Raw genomic sequence first — 15,147 nt, 5'->3', positions numbered from 1 at the left:
GCAGTTTCTGGGGCCTGATGGTTGAAGGGCAATAACTGTTCCTGAGGCTCCTGTACCTCATTCCTAATGGCAGCAGTGAGGAGAGAGCATGGCCTGAATAGTGGGTGTCCTCACTAATTTCTTGTGGTAGCACTCCTTGTAGATGTGCTTAATGATGGTGGGGTATTTTCCTGTGATGGGCTGAGCTGTATCCACTACTTTTTGTATGCTTTTCTGTTTTTGTTTTGTGATGATGGCCAATGTTGCATTTAGAGACATAAAGCCATGGAAACAGGTCCTTTGGCCTGACTGAAAATAATGAGAACATAGAACATAGAATAGTACAGCATAGTACAGGCCCTTCGGCCCATAATGTTGTGCCGAGCCTCAAACCCTGCCTCCCATATAAGCCCCCACCTTAAATTCCTCCATATACCTGTCTAGCAGTCTCTTAAATTTCAGTAGTGTATCTGCCTCCACCACTGACTCAGGCAGTGTATTCCACGCACCAACCACTCTCTGAGTAAAAAACCTTCCTCTAATATCCCCCTTGAACTTCCCACCCCTTACCTTAAAACCATGTCCTCTTGTATTGAGCAGTGGTGCCCTGAGGAAGAGGTGCTGGCTATCCATTCTATCTATTCCTCTTATTATCTTGTATACCTCTATCATGTCTCCTTTCATCCTCCTCCTCTCCAAAGAGTAAAGCCCTAGCTCCCTTAATCCCTGATCATAATGCATACTTTCTAAACCAGGCAGCATCCTGGTAAATCTCCTCTGTACCCTTTCCGATGCTTCCATATCCTTCCTATAGTGAGGCGACCAGAACTGGACACAGTACTCCAAGTGTGGCCTAACCAGAGTTTTATAAAGCTACATCATTACATCGCGACTCTTAAACTTTATCCCTTGACTTATGAAAGCTAGCACCGCATAAGTTTCCACCTGTGATGCAACTTTCAGGGATCTGTGGACATGTACCCTGAGATCCCTCTGCTCCTCCACACTACCAAGTATCCTGCCATTTACTTTGTACTCTGCCTTGGAGTTTGTCCTTCCAAAGTGTACCACCTCACACTTCTCCGGATGGGTAATGGACTGCCATTCAACGGTGATAATGTCACCCACTGTTAATGAATCTGAAATGGATAACATCAAGACAGAAGTAGAAACTAAATGTCTTCAGTTGATGCAACAGCTAGTGGCTTTGTATCCTGAAAACCTTTGTTGCTATTTATCACGTAAGCAAAAACATTTTTCATATTGGACGGATTTTGTGACACATTGATATAACGAATAAGGTAATACAAATCCTGCAAAGGCAAAGCCTGCATTTTGGTTATTGCTGTGCTAAGTTTAGTGTATTTAATTTGTAAGACCGTAAGACATGGGCCAATTGGCGGAAGGAGAGATAGCAGCGCGCCATGCGTGCGCAGCCCTCCGGTGAAAATGATATTGTATCTGTTAAATAGGAGGCCATAGACAATTCTGATTTGATGGAGACAGACGTGAAAGCACAGAGGAACATCTGGAGAAATTTCTGAAATGCCAGTTCGCTGCTGTTGTTACTGCGCGATCGAGAAATCTTCCGGAGGGAAGGCCCCAAAATCCCCGGCTTTGCCTGCTGCTGGCGACCGAGATTGAGGTCGAATCGTTCGGATAGAGATGGTGCTCAGTACTCGGTGTCGGAGGGCTGATCGGAGGCTCGAAGTTTTCGGATGACTCAGAGTCGGACTGTGGTCGGGCATGGCAGGGAGAGTTTTTCTTCCTTCTCCCGTCTGCGTGAGATGTGGGATATTTGAGAGACTTTGAGCTTTTTTACTGTGCCATGGACTGTTCTTCAAGTTATGGTATTGTTGCACTGTTGTAACTATATGTTATAATTATGTGGTTTTGTTAGTTTTTTCAGTCTTGATTTGTCCTGTGTTTTGTGATATCACACCAGAGGAAATATTGTATCATTTCTTAATGCATGCATTACTAAATGACAATAAAAGAGGACTGCGTGTCTTCATAATCTAAAATCTACTTGTCGAATTCTGCTCTATCAAGTCTGCCCTGTCATTCCATCATGGCTGATTTAAGAGTGCCTAGTTCTGAGCATGCCCAGTGGTCTGGGTGTCATGATAAAGAAAGCAGCCACTTATTCTACATCATGTAACAGGGTCTGTCAAATACAGGGATTCCAAAACACTTTTTATGCCTTGGACCAATACCATTAAGCAAGGGGTCCATGGACTCCAGATTGTGAACCCCAATGAATGACAAGGGCTTATCATTTTCCAGTTTGGAATGGCATAATGATTTTACAACAGTGGCAGGGGAAAGGTCAGGGAATATTGCAGCTGCATGGTGAAATTGAAAATGTTGTCTCCATTTCCATGCTGAAGTTTGTCAGCTCAGCACAGGGATGGCATGTTTGCAATCTACCAGATGTTAAAGCTGAAGTGGAATCAGTTTTTTTAAATCATATACAAAAATTGATATGGTGTGAAAGGAGATGCTATGAATGCAAGGCATAAATAGCAATTAGAAGAAGCCATCAGGGAAATTACGTAATGTCTTGGAAACATCTGTACATTGTGCAGATGATTAATATAGTGCTGTGTGATGACCTGGTTTGGGATTTGCTTGCTTCAAGACTTGGGCAGCTCAGCTCAATGAGATTGAATCCTGACAGCAGTCAATCTAAAACAGCTGTAGAAATGCAATTTGTGTTCCAAAAAATTGAGAAGTTGACATTTCCTTCATATACACATATTCAGAAATAGCATACTGCAATTGCACTGGAGTTGCGAGTTGGAAAATTCAACATTATTTAATGTCTAGCTTTAGCTCCCAAAATCCACTTATATAATCATCTTTTGAAAATTTGATTTGTATTTGACTGCTGGTGTTTGCATCCAGGCACAAGAAATATTGCTTCAAAATCTAATGCCCACCAGAGAGAGCTGGATTTTCTGCATCACACGCAAAATGCTGAAAGAACTCCATATCCGTGGAGGGAATGAACTGGTGATATGACCCTCACTTGCCCATCACCTCTCTAGTGCTCCTCTCCCTTACTTCCATGGTCCATTGTCCTCTTCTTGGATTCCTCCTGCTTTAGCCGTTTATCTCTTACTATCACTTCCACAGCATCTTTATCTCCCTTCCCCCACCCACCCATCTTCACCCTCACCTGGGTTTACCTATCGCCTACAAGAGAAAATCTGCAGAAGCTGGAAATCCAAGCAACACACACAAAATGCTGGAGGAACTCAGCAGGCCAGGCAGCACCTCTGGAAAAGTGTAAACAGTTGACGTTTCAGGCTGAGACCCTTCACCAGGACTGGGGAAAAAAAAAGATGAGTCAGAGTGAGAAAGCGGGGGAGAGGGGAGGAAGAACCTCAAGGTGAGAAGTGAAATTGGGGGGTGTGGGTTGGAGGGGTGAAGTAAAGAGCTGGGAAGTTGTTTAGTGAAAGAGATACAAGACTGGGGAAGGGGACATCTGATAGGAGATCACAGAGAGGGAACTGTGAGAGTGGGTTTCGCTGAACTCCCATCAAATGGAAGATTTAAACCTCTTCGCAGTATCTTCCAGGGAGGCCTACCCTGAAGAGGTTTAAGTGTCTTGGGCTGTTCAGTCCCACTCCATGGATGCTGCCTGACTTTCTGAGTTCCTCCAGCATTTTGTGTGTGTGTGTGTGAGAGAGAGAGAGAGAATTTCTAACATCTGCAGAATCTCTTATGTTTTTGGCTTTGCTGAATGCTGTCGTTTTTAAAATTTAATATACAATACAGGATATCAGCAAAACCATTTCCCTTATTGCCCCTATGTGGTCATATCATGTTAGCACTCCAAGTGAACCTACTTATGAACTCCATATGAATGCTCCAATTTGCCTCCCGGAGCAACAGGTCCATAACAGATGCCATCTCGTTGACTCTTCACTCAACCCTGGAACATCTGGACAGCAAAGATACATACATCAGGACGCTCTTTATTGACTACAGCTCAGCATTCAATGCCATCGTCCTCTCAGAACTAATCTATAAGCTCCTAGACCTTGGTCTCAATGCCACCTTCTGCACATGGATCCTCAGTTTCCACACATGCAGACCCCTGTCAGTTCAGATTGGCAATAACATCTCCTCTCACAATCTCAATTGGCACAGGTGCACCTCAAGGCGGCTGCTTAGCCCCCGTTTTACTCACTTTACACTTATGACTGTGGCTAAGCGCAGCTCTAAAACCATATTCAAGCTTGCTGATGACACCACTGTTGTGGGCTGTACCGAAGGTGGTGATGAATCAGTATACAAGAAGGAAAGTGGAAATCTGATTGAATGGTGTCATAACAGCTACCTCTCACTCAATGTCAGCAAGATCAAGGAACAGATTGTAGACTTCAGGAGGGAAACCGGAGGTCCATGAGCCAGTACTCATCGGAGGATCAGAAGTGGAGGGGGTCAGCAACTTTAAGTTCCTAGGTGTTACTATTTCAGAGGACCTGGCCTGGGCCCAGCACGTAAGTGCGGTTACAAAGAAAGCACAGCAGCACCTCTACTTCCTTAGGAGTTGGTGGAGATGCAGCGTGACAACCAAGACTTTGACAAACTTCTATAGATGTGTAGTGAAGAGCATATTGACTGGCTGCATGGAATTGCCAATCCCCTTGAAGGAAAATCCGGCAAAAAGTATGGATTTGGCCCAATACATCACAGGTAAAGCCCTCCCCCATTGAGCACATGTACCCAGGGTGCTGTTGTAGGAATGCAGCATCCATCAGATTATGCTGTCTTGCTGCCATTACTTTATTTTATTATCGCCAAACAATTGATACTAGAGCATACAATCATCACAGCGATATTTGATTCTGTGCTTCGCATTCCCTGGAGTACAAATCGATAGTAAATATTAAAAATTTAAATTATAAATCATAAATAGAAAATAGAAATGGGAAAGTAAGGTAGTGCAAAAAAAACCGAGAGGCAGGTCCGGATATTTGGAGGGTATGGCCCAGATCCGGGTCAGGATCCGTTCAGCAGTCTTATCACAGTTGGAAAGAAACTGTTCCCAAATCTGGCCGTACGAGTCTTCAAGCTCCTGAGCCTTCTCCTGGAGGGAAGAGGGACGAAAAGTGTGTTGGCTGGGTGGGTCGTGTCCTCGATTATCTTGGCAGCACTGCTCCGACAGCATGTGGTGTAAAGTGAGTCCAAGGACAAAAGATTGGTTTGTGTGATGTGCTGCGCTGTGTTCATGATCTTCTGCAGCTTCTTCCAGTCTTGGACAGGACAACTTCCATACCAGGTTGTGATGCACCCTAGAAGAATGCTTTCTATGGTGCATCTATAAAAAATTAGTGAGGGTTTTAGGGGACAGGCCAAATTTCTTTAGTTTTCTCAGGAAGTAAAATAAAGTAGAAGGTACAAGACACTTGGGGGACTCGCACCACTATGTTCAAGAAAAATTGCTACCCCTCAACCATCAGGCTCTTGAACCACTGGGGATAACTTCACTTGCCCCATCATTGAAATGTTCCAGCAACCAATGGACTTGCTTTCAATAACTCTTCATCTAAGGTTCTCATTATTTATTTCTTTATATCTGCGTATATTTGCACGGTTTGTTGTCTTCTGTGCTCTGGTTGAATGCCCGAGTTTGGCGGTCTTTCATTGATCCTGTTAAAGATATTATTCCATAGATTTGTTGAGCATGCCAACAAGAAAATGAATCTCAGGGTTGTATATGGTGATTATATATACTTCGATAATAAATCTACTTTGAACTTTACTTACAGGGTACTATTGAATACCCTCAAAGTGATCTCACAGTAGAGTGTGGAATTTTGGCCATTTTAAAGAGTGAAATATTACTTTGGGTTTGGAATCAAATGAAGCCAGAATGTTTAAGGGCACCACAATTCTTTTTTCCCTTGAGGATGTTCGTGAATCGTTTGGATCTTTTAACAAACCAACAGTTTCAGAAGTGAATTAACTGAAGTTAAATTTCCCGGTTGTAGTGGACATGAAGTTGATTCAAACCACTGGATTACCAGTTCCATCATTTAACCACTGTTATGAACCAGCAACAATACTGAGACAAGGTTTATAAACAAACCATGAGATTTATTAACCTCTGCTCAAAAACATTGAAAAATAAACAAATGACTAACCTAACCGGAAGTTAACAGTTAGGCGACTATATCGAACAGTCAAACTTATAAACTGTTCTTAACCAGTTCTCATCCAAGCACAGACTTAGTGATAAATTCAAAAGTCCAAGTGATTTATACAGTCATTAAGGAGAGACTTCTCCGAAACAACGATCCCTTCGAAGTAATGACGAATCTGCCGATCACAGCCAAGAGATGCCTTGTCCGAAGAAATAAAGTGTCCTAAAGCAACTGACCTTTTGGCTGGAGGGTGGTCACTGCACAAACCTTCCTGGCCTTGCAGGGATTTTACTCAAATGTGCATGCCACAATCCCTGAACGAAAATCCAAAAAGGTCGATCATTCCCAAGATGCTGACCGACATTAACTTTACCCAATCCTTTGGGTTCGGATAACGCTGGTAATGTTTTCACTCACCGATACTGGACTGTAAGGGGAAAGTAAACGTGTAACAAACAAAACCCGTGGCGTCTCCAAAACAACCAACCGGCAACAACAATGTTGCAATAAAAATAAAAATGAGAACTGCGTCACAGTGGCGGCCTTTTCTTTTATACCATGCCATCATGTGACATCACATCACCCCGCTATCATGAGACAATTACATCATGCCCATCACGAGATAATGACATAATGCTCACAAGATAACTACATCAAGCTCACAAGATAAGTAACACCACTATAAAATCCCAGCTCCTTTTTTGTACAGCTTTAAAATATGGGAGAATAGGGCAGTTTTCCTTGGCATATTGTTTTTCCAATCTGATATTATATTAAATGTTATGAGCAAATGAAATCTTTTGGTTTCAAGTCAAGCTGTATCATAGAGTAACTGACCACTCATGTGTTTTATTTTCACTTAATTATACTCAGGGTATGGACATCAAATGAAAAGTTAATTATTACAAACTGTAGTCACATTCTACCTGTGATGGAAGAAATGAAAACTTCAGCTGATAAATGAGGTGTCACTTTGTTGTGGAATTTTTGTCCTGTTGTACTGGTCCTATTCAGATAATGGATTGTGTTTTGTCCCATTGTCTATCTTGTTCTTTGACAGAGAGTTGAGAAGTCTTGGAAGCGAGCAGGTGAGCCATTTGTATAGACTACTCAGCCTGCATCTTGTTCTATTAAGTACAATATTTCTGTGGTTGGGTCCATGCAGAGACAGCACAAAGAGGGAGTAGGATGTCTTAGATGGTATTATCATCTAATCAAAGCTCTGGTTAGGGACAGTGGCCAGAATCAATAATTTGCCCAGAGTACCCTAGCCACAAGTGGAGAATTAGGCAGGAGTTCTGCTCCTGCTCATGATTTTTAAAATTATCATTTAGAGATACAGCACGTAACAGGCCCTTCCAGCCCAACGAGACGTGTTGCCCAGCAACTCACCTGTATAACCCTAGCCTAATTGCAGCACCATTTACAATGAGCAGTTAATCTACTGGTCAGTATGTCCCTGAACTGTGGAAGGAAACCCAGGCAATCACAGAGAGAATGTACAAACTCCTTACAGATGGCACCAGAATTGAACTCCAAACTCCGATGTCCTGACCTGTAAGAATGCCATGCTAACCACTACTCTACTGTGATCTGGTGATCCTTCAGTGGAAAGTCCTATTGTAAGGGTGAGTGAGGACAAGATTTCTGCCTTGCATTAATATGACAGAACTGATTAAGATGCTGGAGTTAGCAATGCATTTTTGTTAGTATGAGTCATTGCCTTTGGGACAGCTAATATCATTGGACCCTATTTGGATTGCCAAAACCTTTCTGTTCTCACAGATGCTTTTCACATTGAACTATGCTCTGGTATACGAGCAAGCCACCTGTAACATATGCACAGTGTCTTCTTGTTTCCCAATGTAGGCCTTTTAAAAATCATTGTCCAGCTGTAGCTGATAGCTTTCTCAAAAGCACTGTTTTAACAGTTAATTATTGGTTTTGGTTTTCCTTTTGTATATATAAAAAAAATTCAGGGAATTGTGCTGCCAAGCACCCTTGGAAAACTTTGGTTTGAATGTAGCCAATGAGTGCTGGATTGCATTACTGGACTCAAAAGCCCTGCAATTCTGCTCTGGTCATCAGCAACAGCCTTTGTCTGTTTCCCTCCTCAGCTGGCAAGCTCTTGCCATGCACGCAAATGGCTAATTGTGCACCAGTTAGCTCACAGCGAGCAGTAGTCATCTGCACAGCTTTCCCACTGATTTTCAGAATTCTATAGCTTAATGCGGATCATTGTTCTTTTTGCTGAGTACCACAAGAAGGGGAGGCCTTGTCAAATCTATGTGGAGGGATATGGAAATGATGCTAAGCTCATCCAAAAAGCCATGATTGGCCTACGTTCAAAGGACTCTGTCGGTTTGTGCTGCTTTGCACTGCAAGCTCTGAACCCTTGTACAAAGGAGAGGCTCCCACTATACCCAGGCCCTAGATCAACTTGCGATATTTACCAAACTTTCACTGTAACTCTTTATTTGCTAGGAATCCACTGATGGGTAGTCTGCATGTTGGCTAAGCCATAACTGTAAGCCATCGCCCTATTTGATTCGATGATTTAAGGCTATGCTCCCAGTCCTTGAGTCCATGCATTGGGAGCACGCAGCAGTCCTGTGTAAATTGCAGGAAGAGTGCACCATGTCACAAGCTGCCACCCTTCCCTCCTGTCAGGTACCCCCTCTGCCTATCTGCAGTCGAATTTATGCTTCCTACTTTGGCCTTATCAGTCACTTCAGAACACAGTGCAGACTTGGCCCTTAGGAACTGTAGAGGAAGGTTAGAGTTTGCACAGAGCTTAATTCCCCCAGCCATAAGAGGCTGCTATTACATTCTTCCCTCCTCAGTGAAATGTTACAGATTATTCTTATAGATATTCATACAACTTGAAATTAATCCTATTCACAATTATTATGTTGCATTTTGATAGCAAGAAAGTCATTATTTTGTAGCCTGGTTTGAAATGTTCTTCCTAATCAGTAGACCACAATCCATCGAATTGTCGGCAGATTGGAAACAGCATCTCCACCTCATTGATAACACTGGCACACCTCAGGGATGTGTGCTTAACCTGCAGCTCTACTCCCTCTACACCCTGTGTGGCTAGGCATAGCTCAAACACCATCTATAAATTTGCTGACGATACAATCATTGCTGGCAAAATTTCAGATGGTCATGAGAGGGCATATAGGAGTGAGATATATCAGCTGGTGGAGTGGAGTGGTAGCAACAACCTTGCACCCAATGTCAGAAAGACCAAAGAACAAAGACTGTGGAAAGGGTAAGACAGGGAAAACATGCACACACGCACACACACATGCACACACGCACTAGTCATCAAAGAGGTGTCTACATCTCTGAGGATCGAAACTGGACCCAACATATTGATGCGTACACACAAATAAAATTACCAAGGCTCCTTACAACAGCACGCTACAGTAAGAAGCGTTGGTAATTTTGTTCTTCCCTTGTTCAGCCACAGAAGGGAACACTGTCAATGTTAACAGTGGGATAACTTTTAACACCGTAAACCAGAGAGCTGTTTTGTTGTCTCCCCTCTTTCTGTGAAAGGGGACACCTCTTTTTTCTGTGTTTTTGTTTGTTTGTGTGTGTGTGTGTGTGTTGTTGGAAGTGTCGGTGGAACGATTTGTTTTAGGTCCACTGCAGATCGCGGTCTTTATGGGGGGCTTTTCTCTTGCACAGTGGGTGGAAGGTGTTGATGCTTTTTGTGGGGGTGGTGGAGGGTTGCTGCTTTGCTGCTTGTGCGTGGGGGGCAGTAAGGGGGGGCTTTGTGGTTCTAACGTTTTAATTGTCACCCATTCTTTGGAGCACTTCTCTTTTCATGGATGTCTGCGAAGAAAAGAATTTCATGATGTGTATTATATAAGTTTCTCTGATATTAAATGGACCTACTGAACAAGATTTGGAAGGTACAGGAAAGTGACCTGTTGTAGCAGAATTTTAGTAGTCATGTAAACAGGATGAGAATAATTAAGAGAGGAGAAGATAGTGGTGCGACACAGTGCGCAGCGGCCACTCCGGTGGTGAATATCCGTTACCTGTCAAGTAGGGTGCTGTGCACGGTCCAGATTTGATGGAGACAGACGTGAGAGCGTGGAGGAACATCTGGTGAAACTTCTGAAATGCCTGTTTCACTGCCGCTGCTACTGTGTGATCCAGAACCTCCGGAGGGGAAGACCCCGAGTCCTCAGCTTCGCTTGTTGCTTGGCGGCTGGGGCGGGGTTGAAGTGCTCGGCAGAGATGGTGCTCGGTGACGGACGGCTGGTTGGAGGCTCGAAGTTTTCAGACGGACTCAGAGTCGGCTGCGGTCGGGTGCTTCCAGGGTGCTGCATCAGCAAGTTTGCGGCGCTGGAGATTCATGGCAGGGAGAATTTCTCCCTTCTACCGTCTGCGTGTGATGATGGGCTATCGGGACTTTGAGACTTTTTTTTACAGTGCCCATGGTCTGCTCTTTATCAAATTACAGTATTGCTTTGCACTGTTCTAACTATATGTTATAATTATGTGTTTTTTGTCAGTTTTAGTCTTGTTCTGTCCTGTGTTTTCTGTGATACCATACTGGAGGAACGTTGTATCATTTCCTAATGCATGCATTTCTAAATGACAATAAATGAGGACTGAGTGTCCTCATAATCTAATCTAATTCTAAATCAAATTCCAATATCACAGTGACCAAGTTCACAAAATTAAGCCAGGTTTATGAAGGGTTTGGTTCTTGGTCATTTATTTGTGATTTTTGTTATTTCCCTTATTTTTGGCATCATAATTACAAACGAGTCATAGAGAGATCAACTTGGTGCCTCTTTCTGCAGAATAAAATTTTCTATTCAGATCAGATTGCTGCACTGTCATAATTTTTTTTTTGTTGTAGCATGCAACAACAGAAAGTGGTTCATCTTCCCATTCTTGAAGCATTGCCAAAATTAACATTTAAAATTTTAAGACTGTGGCAAATTGGCACGATACGTGATCTTGGAAAATGAATCGTACATGCTAAAAAGGAGGCTGCCTTTACTGAATGGTAATTTGTTGTTTGATTAGGAGTGGGAAAGCAGATATGGCTGCAGTATACTATGAACGGAACGATGTTGAAGGTCACCATTTTGGCCCCTGGTCAAAGCAGAGGATGGAAGCCACCAAAGTACTGGATGAGACTTTAAGAAAAATGAACATGAAAATTAAGGTGAGAAAAATATGTGGCTGCTTCATTAACTGTGTCCTTCTTGTGAGACTCATTTCTTCATCAGTAAAAGCATCACTCAATTTCAGATTGCTTGTAGATAATGTTGACTTTGTGTATCACTGATTTATACAATTTATGACTTTTTAAGTATTCAACCTTTTACTTTTTAATGTAATGAGAGCTTTGTCTTTACCTGTGGCATTTCAGACCTCCATCACACATTTAATGAATTTAATTTTCCTCGAATGCTCTTTGCCAATACATCAGTCCCCCCCCCCCCGCCCCATTTAGAATCCTCTCTGCCCTGGAGTAATGATATCTACTCACCGTCTAGGCCTGTTATAATTTTGCACATTTCAATAGAGTCAGGTGCTTCTGCCCAACTCATCTATGCTGATCAATTGTTCCTCTCACCAAATTTTTTGTTCCAATTAAATCAGCTCAGCTCAGCCTAGATGGTCTTTGCTCATTGCATAATTTTCCAGCCTTTGCAAAATCCTTATAGTTCCCTTCTGCACTTTCCCTAGTGTTTTCATATCCTTCCCTGATGTGGTGAGCAGCGTTGTCCACAGTACTAGGTTGATTTTATGCTTCCTATCATTAGGAGAGAATACCTTGTACCTTCTTATCAGTCTATCTGCTGTTATTCAGGGACCTGTGGGCATGCATTTCAAATTATACTGTTATTTATTAGGTTTTCTCTTGTCTTCCTTGTTACTGTCCATAAAAAAAAATAAATTTCATGACATATGTGAATGATAATAAGCCTGATTCTGATACGGGTCTCTACTGCAGACTGAGAGTGGGAAGGAGGCAAGGAGAGGGGAGTCATGATTGGGAAAGAGGAAGGGAGAGGGGAGGGAGCGGGAAGCACCAGAGAGACATTCTGTAATGATCAATATACCAATTGTTTGGAATCAAATGACCTTGCCTGGGTGTCTCAGAGCTGGGTGTGTCTGCCACCTGTCCCACACCCTTCCCAAGGCATTCCAACCCCGCCATTCCCAACATCCTTTCCTCCCACCAGATTTGCAAACTTGCTGTTTGCTCCATATTGATTACTGCAGCACTGTGCAAAAGTCTTAGGCACTAAAATTTACTCAGCAGGTCAGATGGCATCTGTGGAGGGTGAAAATTGAGAACGTGTCAGATTGATGAACTTTCAACAGATGATTATAAATTTACAGCCTCAACCTCTATTGCACATTTGTTAATTAGGGTGGATAATTATTTGCCAGTATAATTTTAGGAATGATGTAAAAGGAGCTTGAAAAGGTGCAGAGAAGAAATGTCCGTAAAAGTGTAGAGAAGAGTATACTGCCCATGAGGACTGTGGAAATAGAATTGCTCAAATGATTCTAGTAGTGAGAGATCTCAGCTGCAAGTTTAAACTGGAGAAGTTGGAGTTGTTCTCTTGGAGGAATGGTCGAAAGGTGTTCAAGATCATGGCAAGTTTTGATAGGCACAATATTGTTCCTAATGATTCAAGGATTTGTGGCACCAATTTTGAAATTTTGACTAGGGAGTTGTGCATGAAATAAGTTTGTAGCTAGCAGTCAGGAATACTCTGCCCATATTCTGAAAACAGAATCAGTTCTTGTCTTTGGACAGGAATTGGGTAGGGAACTGAGAGAGAATAATTTGCAGAGCCATGGAGAAAGAGCAGGGAGTATGGGACTGATAGGAATGTTCTGTTAGTTCTGGCATCGACTCAGTTGGTTGAATGGTCTTGTTGTCTTCTATAATAATTCCATAATTCTATCACACATTGAATTGCACCAACATGTTGGAGGAACTCTGCCTGAAATATCGACCCTTTATTTCTTTCCATAGATGCTCACTGACCCGCTGAGATCCTCCAGCACTTTGTGTGTGTGTGTGTGTGTGTGTGTGTGTGGGGCTCTGGATTTCCGGCATCTGCAGACTCTGTCTTTGAATTGTACTGATTTTGGTCATTGGAAACAAAACTAAGTTGGTCCCTCAGCAATGAAATAATGATTCAAGCCTTCTGTTATACTGCTGAGATAATTCTGAGACAGCCCCATAAAGCAAAGTAATATCTATTGACCCTGATAATCTCAGTGCCCAATTGTCCTATGGCCAAGCAGTGATGGGTCTATACTTAAGTTGAAATGTGAATTGCGTTATCAGTGCCAGAAAAGAGCTGAAGGAGAACTGTTTAAATTTTGCTTTGCGTCATTTGCAGTTGTACCACTGCCAGCAGAGAGTTGAAGCTGTGTGATGCTGGTGCTGAATGTGGCCTCACACTGGTTACCTAAATACAATGCGCTGTCAGTTTGACAATGTCATTCAATGCAAAGCCTGCGTGTTGTGCACATGTTGTTGATGCCACTGCAGTTCCTTTGTGAAGAGTTGCATTGCAGGATTTCTGCCACCTGATTAATATTTAGTTGGACAGTGAATGTGGGAGAACAGACAGCAACAGTAAATCTCCTTCCTAATAGTGTGAATCCATATAGATCCAGACCACCTTCAGAGATGGTTGAGAAGAATTTTGTTTTTGGAAGTTAATGCTAATCCTTGCCATGAATATAGTACTGTATTAATTTGGAAAATGAAGCTTTTTTTTAAACCTGTGCTGAGATTTAAAATCACCTACTTCTACTTCTATTCTATTGTTCACATTCAACCTACCACTGTTAAATTATTGACATGTTCCTGAGTAATATCCAAATTAAATTACTCTGACTCGAACTTGGTGAAGCCCCCATAGCATACTACCTGCCGAAATCAAACACAACCTAACATAAGCACAAGAGATTGTGCAGATGGTGGAAATCTGGAGATGCTGGGGATCTCAGCAGGTCAGGCAGCATCTTTGGAGAGGAATAAGCAGTTTGGGCTGAGACCCTCATCAGAACTGGAAAAGAAGGTAGGGGGAGGGGAATGTACGCTTGGCTCCCCATCTCCAACACATTCATCCCAGAATCCTCCATCTCTGTGGGTTTTGTTCACAACCTACCCCTTTGGGACACGGGATCAGGAAGGTGCATCTTCAGTTTCTTGACTCTGATCTGCCATGAGAAGAAATGTTTTGCAAGCAGTTTAGAGACACTTGGAATGGACAAGCTGCCTTATGAGAGGATAGTTGGATAATTTAGGCTTGTACCTACGGGAGTTCAGAAGAGGCGAAAGAGAACTTGAATGTAGCATATAAAATTCTAAGGGTTCTTGATTGTTTAGAGGTCGAGAAGATGATTTCTCTTGTGGAAAAATCTAGAACCAGGGACTGCTGTTAAAAACAGAGGCAGAGAGAGGAGAATTTTTTTCACCTTAGTCTGTGCTCTTTGAAGCACAGTGGAAGGAGAATCCTTGGTTGTTTTAATGGATGTTTGGATAGATTCCTGATGAGCACAGGAGTGAAAGGTAGATGGTACTGATCAGCTTATCCATGACCTTATTAAATGATAGAACAGACTGAAAGGGCTGAGTAATTTGCAAATATGCGTGTAAAATCTTGGCTGGCCTGTGAATTAACTACATTCAGAGTCACTTTGTCAGGCATAGCTGTACACCTCGTTGATGAAAATATTTAATCATCCAATCGTGTGGCAGCAGCTCAATACATAAAAGCCTACAGACATTCTCTGAACATGGTTGATGTTCAGACCAAACATCAGAATGGGGAAGAAATGTGATCTAAGTGACTTTAACCGAGGAATGTTTGTTTGTGCCAGATAAAGTAGTTTGAGTGTCTGAGATACTACTGATCTCCTGGGATTTTTGTGCACAACAATCTCTAGAGTTTAAAGAGAGTGGTGTGAAAAACAAACAAAAAAGTCCAGTGAT

The 15,147-nt window shown here is 42.5% G+C and overlaps 1 protein-coding gene across 1 annotated transcript in view; it reads left to right on the top strand.

Annotated features, from left to right (window-relative positions):
* enpp6 (ectonucleotide pyrophosphatase/phosphodiesterase 6) overlaps window positions 1-15,147 on the top strand; it is a 65,656-nt gene that overhangs the window by 23,567 nt on the left and 26,942 nt on the right. The window contains exon 4 of the mRNA XM_072257127.1: window positions 11,196-11,337. Within this exon, the coding sequence (XP_072113228.1) occupies window positions 11,196-11,337 (142 nt within the window). The remainder of the gene's footprint in view (window positions 1-11,195; window positions 11,338-15,147) is intronic.

Source organism: Mobula birostris, chromosome 5, assembly GCF_030028105.1.
Source record: "Mobula birostris isolate sMobBir1 chromosome 5, sMobBir1.hap1, whole genome shotgun sequence".
In the NCBI taxonomy this organism is placed as follows: Eukaryota; Metazoa; Chordata; class Chondrichthyes; order Myliobatiformes; family Myliobatidae; genus Mobula; species Mobula birostris.
This window is presented reverse-complemented; position numbering and strand designations above follow the sequence as displayed.